We start from the raw sequence: 15,793 nt of genomic DNA, 5'->3' as shown, positions 1-15,793 counted from the left end.
CTCGCCAAAGAGCTCGGCAAATTTATCGAACATTTTAAAATACCCAAAATTTTAAAAATATTAGAAGATAAATGTATCTGTGATGATTCTTCCTTGTAGAATAAATTAGTTATGTGTATTTCTACTAGTAGCACTCTATTAAAATATTTTTTTACTTTTCTTACTACTAAGTTCCATTTATACAATTTTTCTAATTATCAAATGGTTGTTGTTTAGTAGTCATAAAGTGAATAAGATCTGTCACTAAGTCTATTAGTGGTATTCATTTACCATAATTTGGTTTCAAATGAAGAATGGCTTCACAAAGCACAAGATCGCATTTATTTTATTGCAAATAAAATAACACAAAAATAATCAAAGACTATATAACTGCAGCTTGAGCTAAATGATGGATACCTCATAGGCTCATATCAGTGAGCTTGAAAGGAAAGAAGAAATACATACTAGCTTCAATTTGACGAAAATAAAAACATGCCCTCAAATGTCTCCGTAGTTTAGTTCGCATCCAAACCGTGCCCTTGTGTGTCGAGAATTAATGTGGTGTCAGAAATGGTTGAGAAACAAAATAAAAAATTAGGGTTTCGACGAAAATGTGTTTATGTTGACTTTTGATGATTTTTTTGCTGAGTATATGCATTTTTTTGCGATTTTTAGGGTGAAAATTGCTGTGATTTAAACCTAAACTTATCCGCGAGTGGCTCACTGCCATTTTTGGCTCGTTGCCATTTTTGGCTCGCGAGTCTCGTGATTTTTTCATGAGTGTTACATCCTTGTTCTCCTCTATCCCTTCTATTAGGTTAAGTGCATGGACTTTTTGATAATAGAATATTTTCTTTAAACAAAAATTATGGTATTTGGCGTTTGTGCAAGGGATCCGTTGGAGACCAAAATCTAGGAAGCACTATTTAATAGGATTCTAGGTAGAACCAAAAACACTCAGTAGTTGACAAAACAACACTCAACAATGAAACTTAAAAGCATTAAAATAACATGATAGGTCATTATCTTCATCATGTTAATCATGTTTTTCACTTTATGGATGTGTTGTGACGTTTTCACACATCGCCCCATTGCAAATGGGGACCCCTTCTTTTTTGCTTTCGAGGGTTTGTTTTTTAGGTCTATTAGGGTTTTGTCAGTTGGCCTTTGCATTTTGAGTGTCGCCAGGGGGATCACATGGATAGCAAATTTGGCTTGAGTGAAGTCCTGATCTTGAAATTTGGCTAAGTCTGAAAGTCCTGATCCTGAAATTTGACTAAGTCTGGAAACTGAAAAACCTCCAAAAACTAGATTTTGCAATATAACTCCTGGAGGTCTGAAACCACTCTCAAACATCCTGAAAGTATATATGGAATATAACTTAAAGTATAAGAAAGACCTTCTATCTTTCTTCTTTCTTATACTTAAATGTTATATTCCATAAAATTATCCTGACGGAGAGTTCAAAAAAGTCAAATTTCGCTCCTGACCCTCTCAGGAGGTCCAAAGCGAATCTCGCCTTTGACCCTTCCAGAGGGTCCAAGGCGAAAATCAATCTAGGACTCATTCCTGGCCTTATTCGACCAAATTTTGATTTGCAAAGCATTTTGTTTGGACTTTGGAATTGATTGAACACCTTGAAGAAAATGATGAATTTTGGCCAAGATTAGGAATTTCGCTCCTGACCCTTGCTGAGGGTCCAGAGCGAAATTCATTGTAGATTTCGTTTGCCAACTCGCTTGAATTTGAAACCTTGTTCCTGGCCTTGAAAATAATCTTACCTTGCCCTGTGAAGTGGTTTGAAACTAAAAGATTGAGCAATTTAGCCTAGATTGTAAATTTCGCTCCTGACCCTTCCTGAAGGTCCAGGGCGAAAATGTTGTTCAAGTTTATTTCTCGCTAATTTTGGCTAACTTGTTTTGTGCAGGGTTTCTTGGAGAGAAGATTAGACATCACTTGATGCAAATTGAAGGTTGGAAAGCATTAAAGATGATGAATTTTGGGCAATAAATCAAAATCGCTCCTGACCCTCTCTGAGGGCCCAGGGCGAATTTTCTTGTGGGCACACTATTTTATCCTTTTTTGGACATGAGAATTTATTCATAGCATGAAACAAGATAACATCTTCCTTAGCCAAGGAATTTCGAGATGAAAAGTGAAACAATTTGATCATGATGGCAAAAAGCGCTCCTGACCCTCACTGAAGGTCCAGAGCTTGATTTTCAAATTTGCACTACTCTTGCAGGATCAAAGTGATTTTATGATTGGAAGAGATCAAGGAAAGCATGTTCTATCCGTTGAATATAATTTGAGTGGTCAACAAAGGAGGAAATCAACCCAAAAAACAAAAGGCGCTCCTGACCCTTACTGAAGGCCCATGGCGATTTTTCAAGATTCTCCTCTTTGTTTGAAATTTTGAGGCAAAACCTGACTTGGATAGGAGGAAGAGATGATGTTTTATACCTTAGAAGCGATTGGGAGTCTAAAGAACAAGGAAATATACCAAGAAGCAAAAAAGCGCTCTTGACCCTCACTGAAGGTCCGGAGCTAGATTCTAAAAATGCAATTTTCTGACAAGGACAAAACGAGTTTTGTGGTTTAAATGAATGGAAGAAGGTGTGTTTTGCCCGTTGAAGATAATTTGGAGGGCTAACGAAGGACGGATAAAAATTGAATTTGCAAAATCGCTCCTGTCCCTCTCTGAGGGACCAGGCCGAAAAACCTAATATCCAGCCCTTCTCTCCAAGTTTGGACAAATCTAAGCCAAGGCGCAAGTTTGAAATGATGTTTAAAATGCCTTGAGGTGGAATTGAGATACTAGGATTACGAATTTGGATGACAATTTGCAAATTCGCTCCTGTCCCTCACCAAGGGTCCAGGGCGAAATTTCTAAGTGTGCCCACTTTCCTTGCATTTCGAGATAACTTTTTGTTTCCAACACTCAAAAGGGAGTGGAGAGTGATGTTCTACGCCTTGAGGGTAATTTGAAGTTGAGGTAATTAAGAATTTGTGCAAAAGACTTAAGATCGCTCCTGACCCTCACTGAAGGTCCAGGGCGATTTTTGCAAAACCAATAGCTTCCCTCTAAGATTACGTTAAGGCAAGGTTGTACGAAGATGGGAAAGGTTTTCTAAAGCATAGCGAACAAATATTTGACTTCAAAATTTAATAATCCTAGCCTAAAATGCACAAAGCGCTCCTGTCCTTCACTGGAGGACCAAGGCGAAAATCTTTAAAACACCTATTTTGCCTTGCAAAAAGCAAAGTAAACGTGTATGGAATGGATGAAAGAGATCATTACTTACCCCACAATGAGAGTTGGCGATTAAAAGGTGAAGGATTAAGACCAAAAGTGAAAAATCGCTCCTGTCCCTCTCCGAGGGTCCAGGGCGAAAAAGTCCTAAAGGCACTTTCCTCCTAGAGATCAAGTGAAATTAAATTCAAAGCTCCAATTAAAAAATGCCATTTTAAATGCCTAGATGAAGTTTTGAACGTGAAAATGAGGAATGCAAGGCCAAAAGTGAAAGTTCGCTCCTGTCCCTCTCCAAGGGTCCAGGGCGAAGTTAGTGGCGTTCTTTATTCTTACAATATTTGAGTGTTGATATCCTCCAAAATTGTATTAGATGTCAAATTGCTAACTTCAAAATATTTGGAAAAATTAAATTAAATTGGCATTTAATAAATTAATTTTGAGCCTTAAAAAATCGAATTTTTATTATAAAGGCATTTAAAATTAATTTTTGTGAAATTAGAATTAAAAATGGAGCGCTTGAAGGCTTATTTTTATTTATTTTGTCAAGTCGGCCTCTCCTTTTGCAATTTTATTTATTTTTTAGGCCTATTTTGACAAGTCGGCCTAGGGGGAGCAAGGTGGTGAGCGCTCTATATATTGGAGGAGTGTTGCTTCACATTTGAAATCATTCAATCATTCCTTTAAGTGCGAAATTGGAGAGCAAGAAGGAAGTGCGAAATCTGGTCTATTTGGAGCGAATTTATCTCAAGTGTTGGAGGCTAGAAGGTGGTGGAGTTGATTCTTGTGAAGACTAAAGGAGGCGCATTTTGCTCAAGGGAGAACTTTGATCTACATTTTGCCTAGGGAATTCACCTATTTTTGCATCATTTCTTAGAGTTTAATGCTCAAAGAGGAGGTATGGCGAAATCATCTTGACACCATTGTTGAAGATTTGAATTTTGAACTTTTATTTTGAAAATTCTAAGTTTGGCATAGTTAATTAGGAAATGATAACTCAAGATTTATCATGAGGTTTCCTAATTAAAATCTTAAATCTTCCTTTTAAGTTTAATTTCTACACTTCAAGATATATTACTAATTGTGAAATGTTGTGTAGGTATCAAGATGGCGATTCCAAAGCTTGGAGGATCTACAAGTCGGCAGGTTCCCATCAAAGACGACCAAGCAAGGATAAGGGCGACCTCCTCTAGTCTAGCATCGACAAGGATGGCTTTCTTCGATCAAACATCAACAAGGGCGACCTCTTCCAATCCAACATTACAAGGCGAGGTACATCATCATCCTGCACATCAAAGACAAAAGAAGTCAGAGCAAAGGGTTCGTTGAAGAAGCAGATAGTTCCAGAAGAATTAATTAAGGCTAACTTCTCAACGTTAATATCAACCAAGTGTCAAATGAGGTGGCATCCCGGTCATCACTCCTCCAGTCGGATTGGTCCACCTCAGCATGTCCAGATTCAATGTACCTAACTCATGGAAGGTGGCACAAACTTCTATGTACCTATCCCAGCTATCTATTGGTCGAATTTTCCAGAGAAGACATGTGTCCAATTAATACAATTTTACCATTGGTCAAGCATTAAATGTTATGTAATGGTTGTAACAAACCCTAATTAGGGTTTTCATTATTGAATCTTGGCCATTGATCTCAAATTGATCTCAGCCACCGAATTGTATTATGGGCACTATATAAGCCTCGACTCTTCATTTTGTAAAGGCAGTAAGTTAGAAGCAGTTAATAGAAGACAGATAGTCAGTAGTTAGAAGGTGATTAGCTAGTTGATAGAATAGCAATTAGAGTAGAGTTGAGAGAGAGGGCAAAGATTGTTGCCAAGATGTTGTTGTAAAAGACTTGTAAAACTTCATTGAAGAAATGGTGAAATTTATGGGTCGATTCGACAATTTGCATGGTCTCTATACTTCTCATATTTGATTTCATGTTATTAGATGAGTGGAAGAAATGTGCTTGATTGATGGTGAAATTCGCATATCCATACTACTAGCAGTTTGTTGATTGCAGACTTGCCTTGTGTAGTCAACTGGAATCTTTCAGCTTAAGCTTAACTTCAATTGTCGCTTCTTCATTGATATGCATCAGCCTGATGGTGTCTATGCCTGCAGTGATGATTTGAACATCATAAAGCTTTCCTTCGAAGATCGCACTAACCTTGTGGAGATGGTCCTAGGATGTCAAAACAAGACTTAGTTAGAATTTCATCAAAGATCATTCATTGCTCTTACATTCTTAGTATTAGGATTAGATTCTTTCCTCGCCCTCGTCTTTTTTCCTTTTTTTTCAAATCTAAGGCAGTAAAATCCTGTGTTCCAGCAATATTCAAAGCAAATCAGAAGTTCAGTCATCAAGTGTAAGTCCCCTTGTGATTCCAACAAATCACATCATACCACTGGTGCTTATCCACACGTAGAGATCCTACAACGAAGAACCTTGAAGTTACCCCGATTGATCCTTTCTCGCGATATCTTCAGCATTCAGAGGCTTTACTCAAGAGAGGATAAGGTACCCTTGGGTATTTTATTCTGTGTTTGATAGTGTACAAAATACACGTCAACAGGATGCAACTAAGACTCTCCCATAACCTGAAATGATTCATGCACCACATTTTCCATTAAAGCTATCATTAATACACACAGAGCTGCTGCAAAAGTGTAATGTCACCTTCCTAAGCACTTAAACATGGTGGACTATTAGCCTTTTCAGCAGGTTTTCGTAGGCTAATGAGTTAGGGTTAGGGGATTCACGATGACAGTTTGATTTAATAGTCATAGGTGTTTCATTGAGCTTAGGTGGTTGAGACTTGTATAATGCCCTTTTCTGGAGAGATTTTGGGTAGTTTCCTATACTATTTTTAGTAAGTTAGCCCGAGCACTGATTAAGGCAATTGTTAGTGTTACTATTTTTAGATTCTTGATGGATGCAGTTAATATTGATATCTCGATATTTGATATTGTCCAGTGTTTTAATTTAAATAACGATAATAAAGTCAAATTAAATTGGTGGGTGGCTAATATTGATATCTCAATATTTGATATAGTCCAGTGCTTTAATTTAAATAATGATATTAAAGTAAAATTAAATGTTTAATTTAATATTGACTATACGGCGTCCAAAGTTAAATTAAAAAGGGGCTAAGTTTTAAATATTAAATAAATAGACTTCATGGGTTTGGACACCCACTTTTTGGGAGACATAAGGGATTTTAAATTAAATAAAAAACCATCCTAGGATGGGCTTGGCTTTTCGAGGGCCCATAAAGGCAATTTTTGGAGCTCATTTTTGTATGCTTGGAATTGATATTTTGGTGATTTCTCTTGCTGGTTGAACTTGTTCATCCTATGTCTTTGTGAGGGTGAAAACCCTTGCAAGGAACATCTTCTACATTGGTGAAAAATCCAATTGGGAAGATTAATGGCGATTTCTTTCAGAGATCACAATTGGGGTTCATTGTTGAGTTGATATCTTCAGTTTGTTTCATAGAGAACTTAGAGCAGAAGTAGAAGGGATTACTTGGAGCAGATTTGATAAGTTGCAGCATTATTGAGAGCAGATTGTACCCTCTTTGGTGGCTGTACCAGATTTCTTGCTGGTCATACTTGTGCAAGGAGGCGTGAGACTTCCTTTATTGCTGGCTCTAGGGTATTGGAGATGTTTATTGCTGCATTTGTGGCACCTAGGGATGGAGAACAGATTTGTTTTCATTCTGTGACTTCCAATTCAGATCTGGATGTGTGACATCTATTCTAAGAGGCTTTTGTTGCTGGTTTTACTATTATTGCTCAATATTGTATGTAATCAGCAAATGGGTATGTTGAATATCTGATAGTAATATGATTTTATCATTTGGGTATCTTTAAGTTTGATTATATATTGTACTTTCAATTATTTGTTGGTTGTGGGTATTTCAATGTATTGTTATATCAGTTCAATATCATTGCAATATATATATATTGTGAAACATAACTTCTGCATCTCCGTCTTCTTCTATAAACTCTTCCAAAACACCAAAAAAAAGAAAGAAAGGGTGTATGTTACAAAAAGATTCCTATAACCATAAGGTACATGGGAGGATTTTAGATGAGTAGAATTAAAATCATGAGCTATCAAATTATCAGGACCCTCGCATCCTTGAACATCCACACTGAGCCTATAATAGTGAATTTTCTATTTCCTTGTTAGCTAGGAGATTAGCTGCAAAGTTCTGTTCTCTATACCAATGCATATATTTGACCACCTTGAACTTGCGAATCCACATGCTTGCTTCTTTAAGATACGATCTCATCCTCCAATTACTTTTCTGTAATGCAGCTATAACATCTTGTGAATTGACTTCTATTTCTACTTCTTGGTATCATTCCGTATATGCCAAATGGGACCCACAATAAGCACCTCCCGTTCCGCTTCATTATTTGATTTCAATCCTTGCAGCCTAGAGCCACCACAGAAGAATCTACCTTTGGCACCCCACATTAAGTAGCCTGTTCCTGCTTATTTAGATTCCTCTAAAAAGCTCCATCAAAGTTCAGTTTCTTGCCTACCTTCAAAGCCAATCAAATTTTATTCCTTTTCTTCTTTTATTATTACTTAACCCATTAACAGGTTTTTTATTTTTATTTTTTAATTTTATATGTATATATTTTAAATGTATATGTATATACATGTGTGTATGTGTGAATGCAGCCATACCAAGCCTGTGGAGAAAAAATGGCAAAATAGGAAAGTGTTCACACCTTTAGTGACTGTAATATCAAATTTCTTGTAATGACATAAACGGAAGACATTCTCAAATTTTGCAGACAAGACAAATGACGTGCATAATTATGTGGATGCAAATATGAATTGTGTAGTCGTATTGGATTGACTCAGTTTTACATTTCTATTTACAAATATTGTGTTTATAATCTAGAAATTCAACTTGGCTTAACATCTGCCCCCTCTTTAAGACTATAAAATTCCTCTCAAGCACAGGATCAATCATTGGATCTTTGCAGTCAAGGTTGCGTTAGAATCAGAGACTCTAGGATTTGGTGCTAAACCTAATGTTCTTAATTTCTGTTGCTGGGATCATCATGGAGCTAGAAACTGCAACTATGTGATCTTCATGTTCATTCACAAAACTAATCTAATTAGAAGCTGATGCTAGCTCTCTCATTCTCGATGTTGAACTTGTGGAAGTATCTTTATCCATTAACTTAATTATCAATTTCTTGTTTGGGTCTTATAGGGTTATTTTCTCTTCTCCAATGTCAGCTTCTTATTCATTACCATTTTAATTGATTTAAAATATTTTGAATTGAAATATCTAGAGTTTGATAAATAGTAATACGTTTCCTTTCCTTGCAGAAATAGAAGAGATGAAGAAATTTTAAGTTTAGCTTCCAGAGCACTTGCTGCTGCTTGGCCACCTGAATGTTCAAATAATATACCAGCGAGTAATGATGCAGTGCCAATAGCGCCTACATTGGCTCAGTTATCTTCTCCAGGTTTGGAAATATGTGTCTAACTAAAACACATTGATTTTCTGGAATGTGCACATATAAAAACACACGAATACTGGATATGGCTCTGTTGTCACTCTTCTTCATAACCCATGCAAAGGACCGTAAATGTAAGGATAAAGAGTGGAAGCAGATTTAATCTCGAATTCATGAATGCTTTTATTCAAGCGAAATGCAACTTGAAGGCTTGCAAACTGTTGACCGAGAATCTACAGAAGTTCAATTCTTATCAAAATTGAAAATATTGCTTACAATTCATTTAGGGCAAGGTGAAATCTACCAAATATTATCAATACTGTTTAAGATCATAAGAAGATACAAATTTAAGCTCAGATTCTATTCGACAACAAAGAAACCTAGTTTTATAATTAGAGATCAGAATAAGTTTTCATTGTTTAGGCATTTTGGAAACCTAGCATGAAAATTTTGAATATTAGATTATTATTCTTAAAGTTTAATATTTTAGAAATAAGAAACAAGATATCTGTGCATTTATGCATGTATTTTGGCTGTGGGTGAAGATATGTCAACATCATTCACAGCAAAATGTTACATGATTATTTAATTATAATTGTGGAAATAGACATATTATTAATGTAACAAAGGAGAACACATGACAACGATAGATTTATTGTGCAAGGTACTGTATAGTACTGTGTTGAGCACAGCAAGGAAATGTGACATTAGTGCCCTTTCCTTGAATCGGGGACTTGGGGGAAATATATACCAGGAAGGGAAATCTTGTAAGTCTGAAATTGAGACTTGGGGTAACTTGGGGAATGGGGACTTTGAGGAAAGACATGTTGAGAAGGGATACCCTAAAAGTTACAAATTGGGACTTGGGGCTATCACAAACTTGAGGGAAAGGCATGTTAGGAAGAGAAATCTTGAAAGTCCAAAATTGGGACTTGGGGCATCTTGTGGAACAATGACTTGAGGGAAAGGCATACCAAGAAGCGAAATCCTAAAAACCTTGAAATCGAGACTCCTAGGAACTCAAGGATAAGAACTTGAGGGAAAGCTATGCTGGGAAGGGAAATCTCGAAAGTAGAAATTGGGACAAGGGAATCAAGGATTTAAAGAAAAGGCATGCAAGGAAGGAAATCCCAAGATCAGAACTCAGGTTTGGGGTATGCTGATGTGTTTTTTAGACACCTCTAACACAGAATAAAATACCAAAGGTATTCTGTCCTTTCTTGATCAAAATCTTCTTGGATGCTGGATTATATGATCAACCAAGATGACTCCAAGGTTTCTATAGTCAGGTCTTGTCTTGTGGATATCTTAATTGGTTTATTTGTTTGCTGATAATCCAAGGGGACTTACATTGAGTACTTGAATGTTGAAGGTTTGGATGTTGCTGGAACATGGAAATTAACTTGATTAAAAAGGGGGCAAAAGGATAGGGTTTAAGAAGACTATGCTACTCCTAAGATCAAAGATAACAATGAATGTTGCATGGATAGACAAACTCTTTCATATCAAGTCTTGCTTCGCCATGATAACAAGAACTACACAAGATTGATGCGATCTTCTAAGGATGAGAAAGGTTTTCATATCATGAATATTCATGCAAATACCCGTACATGACACAACTTGAATAAGCATCCACAATTGAACTAAACACAAGTGTAAGGTTCAGGCTAACTTTGCACTGTAGCATACAATCAGCAAGCTACAAGAAGTATGAACCAAGGAGTTCATCAAAATATCTTCATAAGCATACATTATAATCAATGAGCTTCAATTAAACTATGATAAGTAGACAAAAAACCATGCCACAAGTGGAAATAACATCAAATTCACCATAACTTCAATGAAATTTAAGTATTACTCCAACAAGCCTTTGCAACAACCTCAAGTTTTCCTCCTCCTACTCTACTCTAACTATCACCTAATTGCTATCTAACTACTGCTCTTAAACTATTAACTATCAAGCTTCACAAATGAGAGAGAGTGAGCCTTATATAGTGCTCTCTTTTACAATGAAGGGCCAGGATCAAATCCACATCAATGGCCAAGATTGAAAGATACAAACCCTAATTAGGGTTTGTTACACCCATTACAAAACAATTAATGCTTGACCAATGATAAAATTACATAAAATAGGACACATGTCCTCCTTTGAATTTCGACCAATAGATGATGAGGGTAGGTACATCGAGCTTTGTGACTCCACATGGTAGTTTCTTCTTCAATGGATGAGTCAAGTGCATTGAATATGGGCGCCTTACTTTGGAATGATGCGATTGGATAAGTGATGACTAGGCGCCAACTCAGTTATCTGCTTGTCATTCATCACAATTTGTAAATGAATGAGGCATATCTCTTGATAACATTTCCAAGCATTCGGTCTATGATGGAGGGAAGGGGGTGGTGGTAGGAGATGTTCCCAAATTGTATCATCTTGCCTGACTAGGCGCCAACTTAGTTAGCTGCTTGTCACTCATCACAATTTGTAAATGAATGAGGCATATCTCTTGTTACTCAACATTTCCGAGCATTATGACTAGGCGCCTACTTCAGTTAGCTGCTTGTCACTCATCACAATTTGTAAGTGAATGAGGCATATCTCTTGATACTCAACATTTCCAAGTGTTCGGTGCATGATGGAGGGAAGGAGGTGGTGGTAGGAGATGTTCCCAAATTGTATCATCTTGCTTGACTTGATAATCTTCACTTGAAACCTCCGTCTTGGATAACTCTCTTGATGTACTGGTAGCAATTCTTGGATTTCTAGAGGAAATTCAAGATATTCATATGTTCTTTCTTGGATGACAATCTCTATTCATGCCTTATTGAGGTGTTCCGGGACATGTTGAAGATATCCCTCTTCACTGTGAATCTTGAAGTCCGAACACTTGAATGTCTCTTGCCTTCATCCTTTGCAACATGATGCTTATAAAACAACCTCCAATGTTGTGGTTGTAGCCTTGAATAGTGTGATCTTCTTGAACACTTGTATTTCTGATGTTGAGTTTTTTATGGTATGAAGTGCCATCCACTTGCCTATCATCCAACTCCTCCTCATGTCTTTTAGGTTATGCAACGAACTTAAACATCTTAAGCTGGCAATCTTGATACTCTTTGTCTCACATCCTTGTGCTCCGTTCCTCAATTGTTTGCAATCATACCTACAAAGGGACATAATTTGAATTAAAACATCATACACATTAATCATATCTCCGAGTGTGGAATAATGCTTAGGTCTGATTATGGTCCAAACTCAAAAAAATTAATCAACCAAAAACTGGAAATTGCCTTTCACATCAATTTTTTTAAGAATGATGGATTGAATTCTTCGATTTTTGCGTTTGAATCAAGGGTGAATGAGGCCCGATTACTACTCGGAAATTAGAATTTGAATTTTGAAAGTGGTAAGGGCTTTGGTCAGGGACCAGCCCACTTGACTCTTTGTTTGCAACGATTTCGTCGTTGTCAATGTTGAATCTTTTCTTTTATGTTGATGGTGGTTTATCTTCTTCCTTTTGTATGTGAATTTTTTTTCTTTTTCTTGGTAGTGTGAATCCTGTTTGAGCAGATACGAACTTGGAAGTTTGGATTTAATTTGAAGTGAAGTGCTCTATCCTCTCCATCTTATATGGCTTGTAATCAACCATCGCACTCTTTCGTCTCCAAATAGGGCCGACTTGTTTTGCTTTTAGATTTTTAATTCTTCTTTTCTAATGTGATGGGCCGACTTGTCAAATGCCTTTTGTAATGTCCCCTTTTTCACTCTAATTTGTTTTGGGGACTGTTGGCCAATCTCGAGACCCGTTGGTTAGTCAGAGGCAAAATTAGGGTTTCCTATTTTCTAGGAGGATGCTTTGGCAGTTTTGGTGGCTTGCATGTTGGAGTTTTACAGTTCCGAGTCAGGATTCCTTCTCGGTTTTCAGAGAGCTTCACAATGGTGTGACATGCAATTGAATCTGAGGACTTTTCCGAACTTACTATTTTTAGTAAGTGGGGGCGAAGACAACTTATTTTTCTGGGTTTTCAGAGAGCCACACAATGGTGTGGCATGCAAATGAATCTGAAGACTTTTCCGGACTTACTATTTTTAGTAAGTCGTGATGGCTGCTCAATATGTGATTAAATGGCATTTGGATACACTTACTATTTTTAATAGTATGCTATTTTTATTAAGTGATATTTTTAGTAAGTGACAGTTGCTTCCTGGTTTGTGCCCTAACGGAGTTTGGAGACACTTACTATTTTTAGGGTTGTGGGTTGAGCTAGTGCAACACAGGCTATTTATTGCAGTCCAACTTGGCATGATGATCCAGAGATTCAATTCTATTTTTGGCAGGCAAATTGAATTCAGCTTCTTCAGCTTGATTATATGATCAAATGGACCTAGTCATTTATTAATTAAATGACTAAAGTTATTTCTGCTTTTTGGGGGTGTCCATCTTAAAAATATTTTATTAAAGATTTTAATCTTTAAAAAATGTGTAAACAAGTGCTTATGTTGGGCAATTCCTTGTTGAGGAAAAATGTTTTATTAAGTGAAATATTAGCTAATGCATAATGGACGCCTAAGGGAGAAATAAGTTAATTTTGCAATATATTTCACTTATTCATATTGGACGCCTAAGGAGGAATAAGCTGATTTTATAATATAATGCACTTTATCACTTTTGGACGCCACATTCTGCTTTATTGATATTTTTACAAAGGGGAAAAGGAGAAATAAAATGTAAATTTCAAAATAATATGAAGTGAATGTGCAGTTGGGTTTGGCGTCCATTTGGAGGGAATGTGAATTTGAATTTGGAGACACAAAAAGCTATAAATAAGAGTGTTGGCCTCTTGTTTTGGGATCTTTGAGCAAATTTATAATGAAGTGCTGTCAAAATGCAGAGTGAAGCTTCGGGGAATGCTTACCTCCTAGCCATTGCTTGATTTCTTGCTTGCAATATAGCAACTAGTCGAGCCAAAGCTTGCTCTTCATTCAGAGGAGTGGATTGAAGATAATGTTGCAGATTTATGTATTGTTTTTTGATCTTTGGAAGTGCTTTAGAGTGTCTAGGTTGCTGTTCGTGTGGTGTGTTGAAGAAGGTTTTTGTTCTTAAGTCTCATTGTGTTCTTCTTCTCGTTCTAGGTATTTCCTCTATCTCTCTTTTTGGTTTGGGCGATGCATTTTGTGAGTTTATAGAGCTTAATTCGGTGTCTTGGATTTAATTTTGCAAATCATCCCCCTTAGCTGGTCGTACTATGTGGCTGAGTGCTTTGGGATGCGTGCGTTATTTATTTGGGTCTGTGAGATTTGGGCACAATGAAAAGCATAAAGAGAGACAATAGAATGACTAGAACAAACTGTATTCTCATCAATATACAAATGATCAATTGGATTAACCAATACAATGAATATGAGCTTGCTTATATAGGCAAGGCCATATGGATATACGAGCACACAATCATGACATGTGGCTCAATGAGAAACAAGGGTAGGTAAGAAATACTAGGGGTTGGTAGGAGAAATAATATAATATTCCACAAGAGGTGGATGACCCACCAAATGTGGAGTGTAACAGCAAAATAAGACCACAAAAGGTGGAATTTCTCCTACAATCTACATCCCTATGTGCACACTTCCCTAAGTGTCTCATATCCAAACTACGAAGAGATGCATTATCCTAAGTTAACTTAAGTAAAGTGTAATAATATCCATGATGAATATTTATTTACACCAACACCCCCCCTTTAGTGCAACTTAGGCGAATGAAGACTCAAGTCAACAATGTAAGATGGGTCTCGGCTACTAGGCCATGATAGGTACCCATGTACAATATGCAAATGCAAGCAAAACTATGCAATGCAATCTCTCACAAATGGAGAAAGGGAGAAAACCCAGTGGGAAAAAACTCCCCCCCAAAAGAGAGAAAAATGTACAAAAGACTCTCAAAGAAGAAGGACAAAACCTCAAAGAGGAAAAAGTCCCCCCCATAAGAGAGGAAGGAGAAGTCAGCTGACCCCCCTAATGAGACATCCCGCATCCCCAAGAGAGCTCGCAACTGCTGGAACTTACTCTCGTTGAAAGGTTTGGTAAAGATGTCAGCAACCTGCTCCGCTGTAGGACAATACTGCAAATCAATGACCTGCTCTTGAATCAGCTTGCGGATATAGTGCATATGGATCTCAATGTGTTTGGTCCGCTGGTGCTGGACCGGGTTCTTTGAGATTGCAATAGCACTCTGATTGTTGCAATGTAGAATTGTCGACCGTGGAGTGGTGAACCCAAACTCTGTGAGAATCTGCTGAAGCCAAATGGTCTCAGTCACTGTGTTAACAACTCCTCGATACTCGGCCTCAGTCGAAGAGAGAGCAATAGCATGCTGCTTCTTGCTCTGCCAATAAATGGGGCCTGAACCAAGGTGAAAACTGTAACTTGAAGTTGACTTATGATCATCAAGATCGCCAGCCCAATCGGAGTCTGTGTAACCAACCAAGCGAAGTCTTGTGCCTGCTGCATAGTGAATCCCATAGTGATGTGTACCTTGGATGTAATGAAGGATGCGTTTAGCGGCTTTCCAATGAAGCTCACGTGGTTCCTGCATAAAGCGGGAAACCATACCATCCGCAAATGAAATATCAGGGCGGGTGTGAGTCAAGTAAATGAGACTACCCACAAGCTGACGATACAATGTGGCATCAGCTGGTGGAGAAGAGCATTGAGCCTCAAGCTTGACTCCTGAAAGAAAGGGAGTCGGTGGAGGCTTACAATCAACCATATGAAAGCGTGCAAGGAGATCAAGAGCATACATGGGCTGCGATAGTGTAATCTCGGAAGGTGACTGTGAAATCTCTATCCCGAGAAAGTAGTGCAAAAGACCCAAGTCAGTCATAGCAAATCTGTCATGCAAAGCAGATTTGACCCTGCGAATGATGGATGCGGTGCTCCCTGTAATGATCAAATCATCAACATAGAGCACAAGTATCAAGTGAGAGTCTGCAAACCAAGGAAGAATCCTGGATGAAACCCTGTGGCTGCTCCATATAAATCTCCTCATCAAGATCCCCATGAAGAAAAGCACTCTTCACATCC

The 15,793-nt window shown here is 37.5% G+C and overlaps 1 protein-coding gene across 1 annotated transcript in view; it reads left to right on the top strand.

Annotated features, from left to right (window-relative positions):
• LOC131067552 (recQ-mediated genome instability protein 1) overlaps window positions 1-15,793 on the top strand; it is a 185,211-nt gene that overhangs the window by 29,211 nt on the left and 140,207 nt on the right. Inside the window, exon 4 of the mRNA XM_058002622.2 lies at window positions 8,591-8,730. Within this exon, the coding sequence (XP_057858605.2) occupies window positions 8,591-8,730 (140 nt within the window). The remainder of the gene's footprint in view (window positions 1-8,590; window positions 8,731-15,793) is intronic.

The sequence above is a fragment of the Cryptomeria japonica genome, chromosome 10 (assembly GCF_030272615.1).
Source record: "Cryptomeria japonica chromosome 10, Sugi_1.0, whole genome shotgun sequence".
Lineage (NCBI taxonomy): Eukaryota > Viridiplantae > Streptophyta > Pinopsida > Cupressales > Cupressaceae > Cryptomeria > Cryptomeria japonica.
This window is presented reverse-complemented; position numbering and strand designations above follow the sequence as displayed.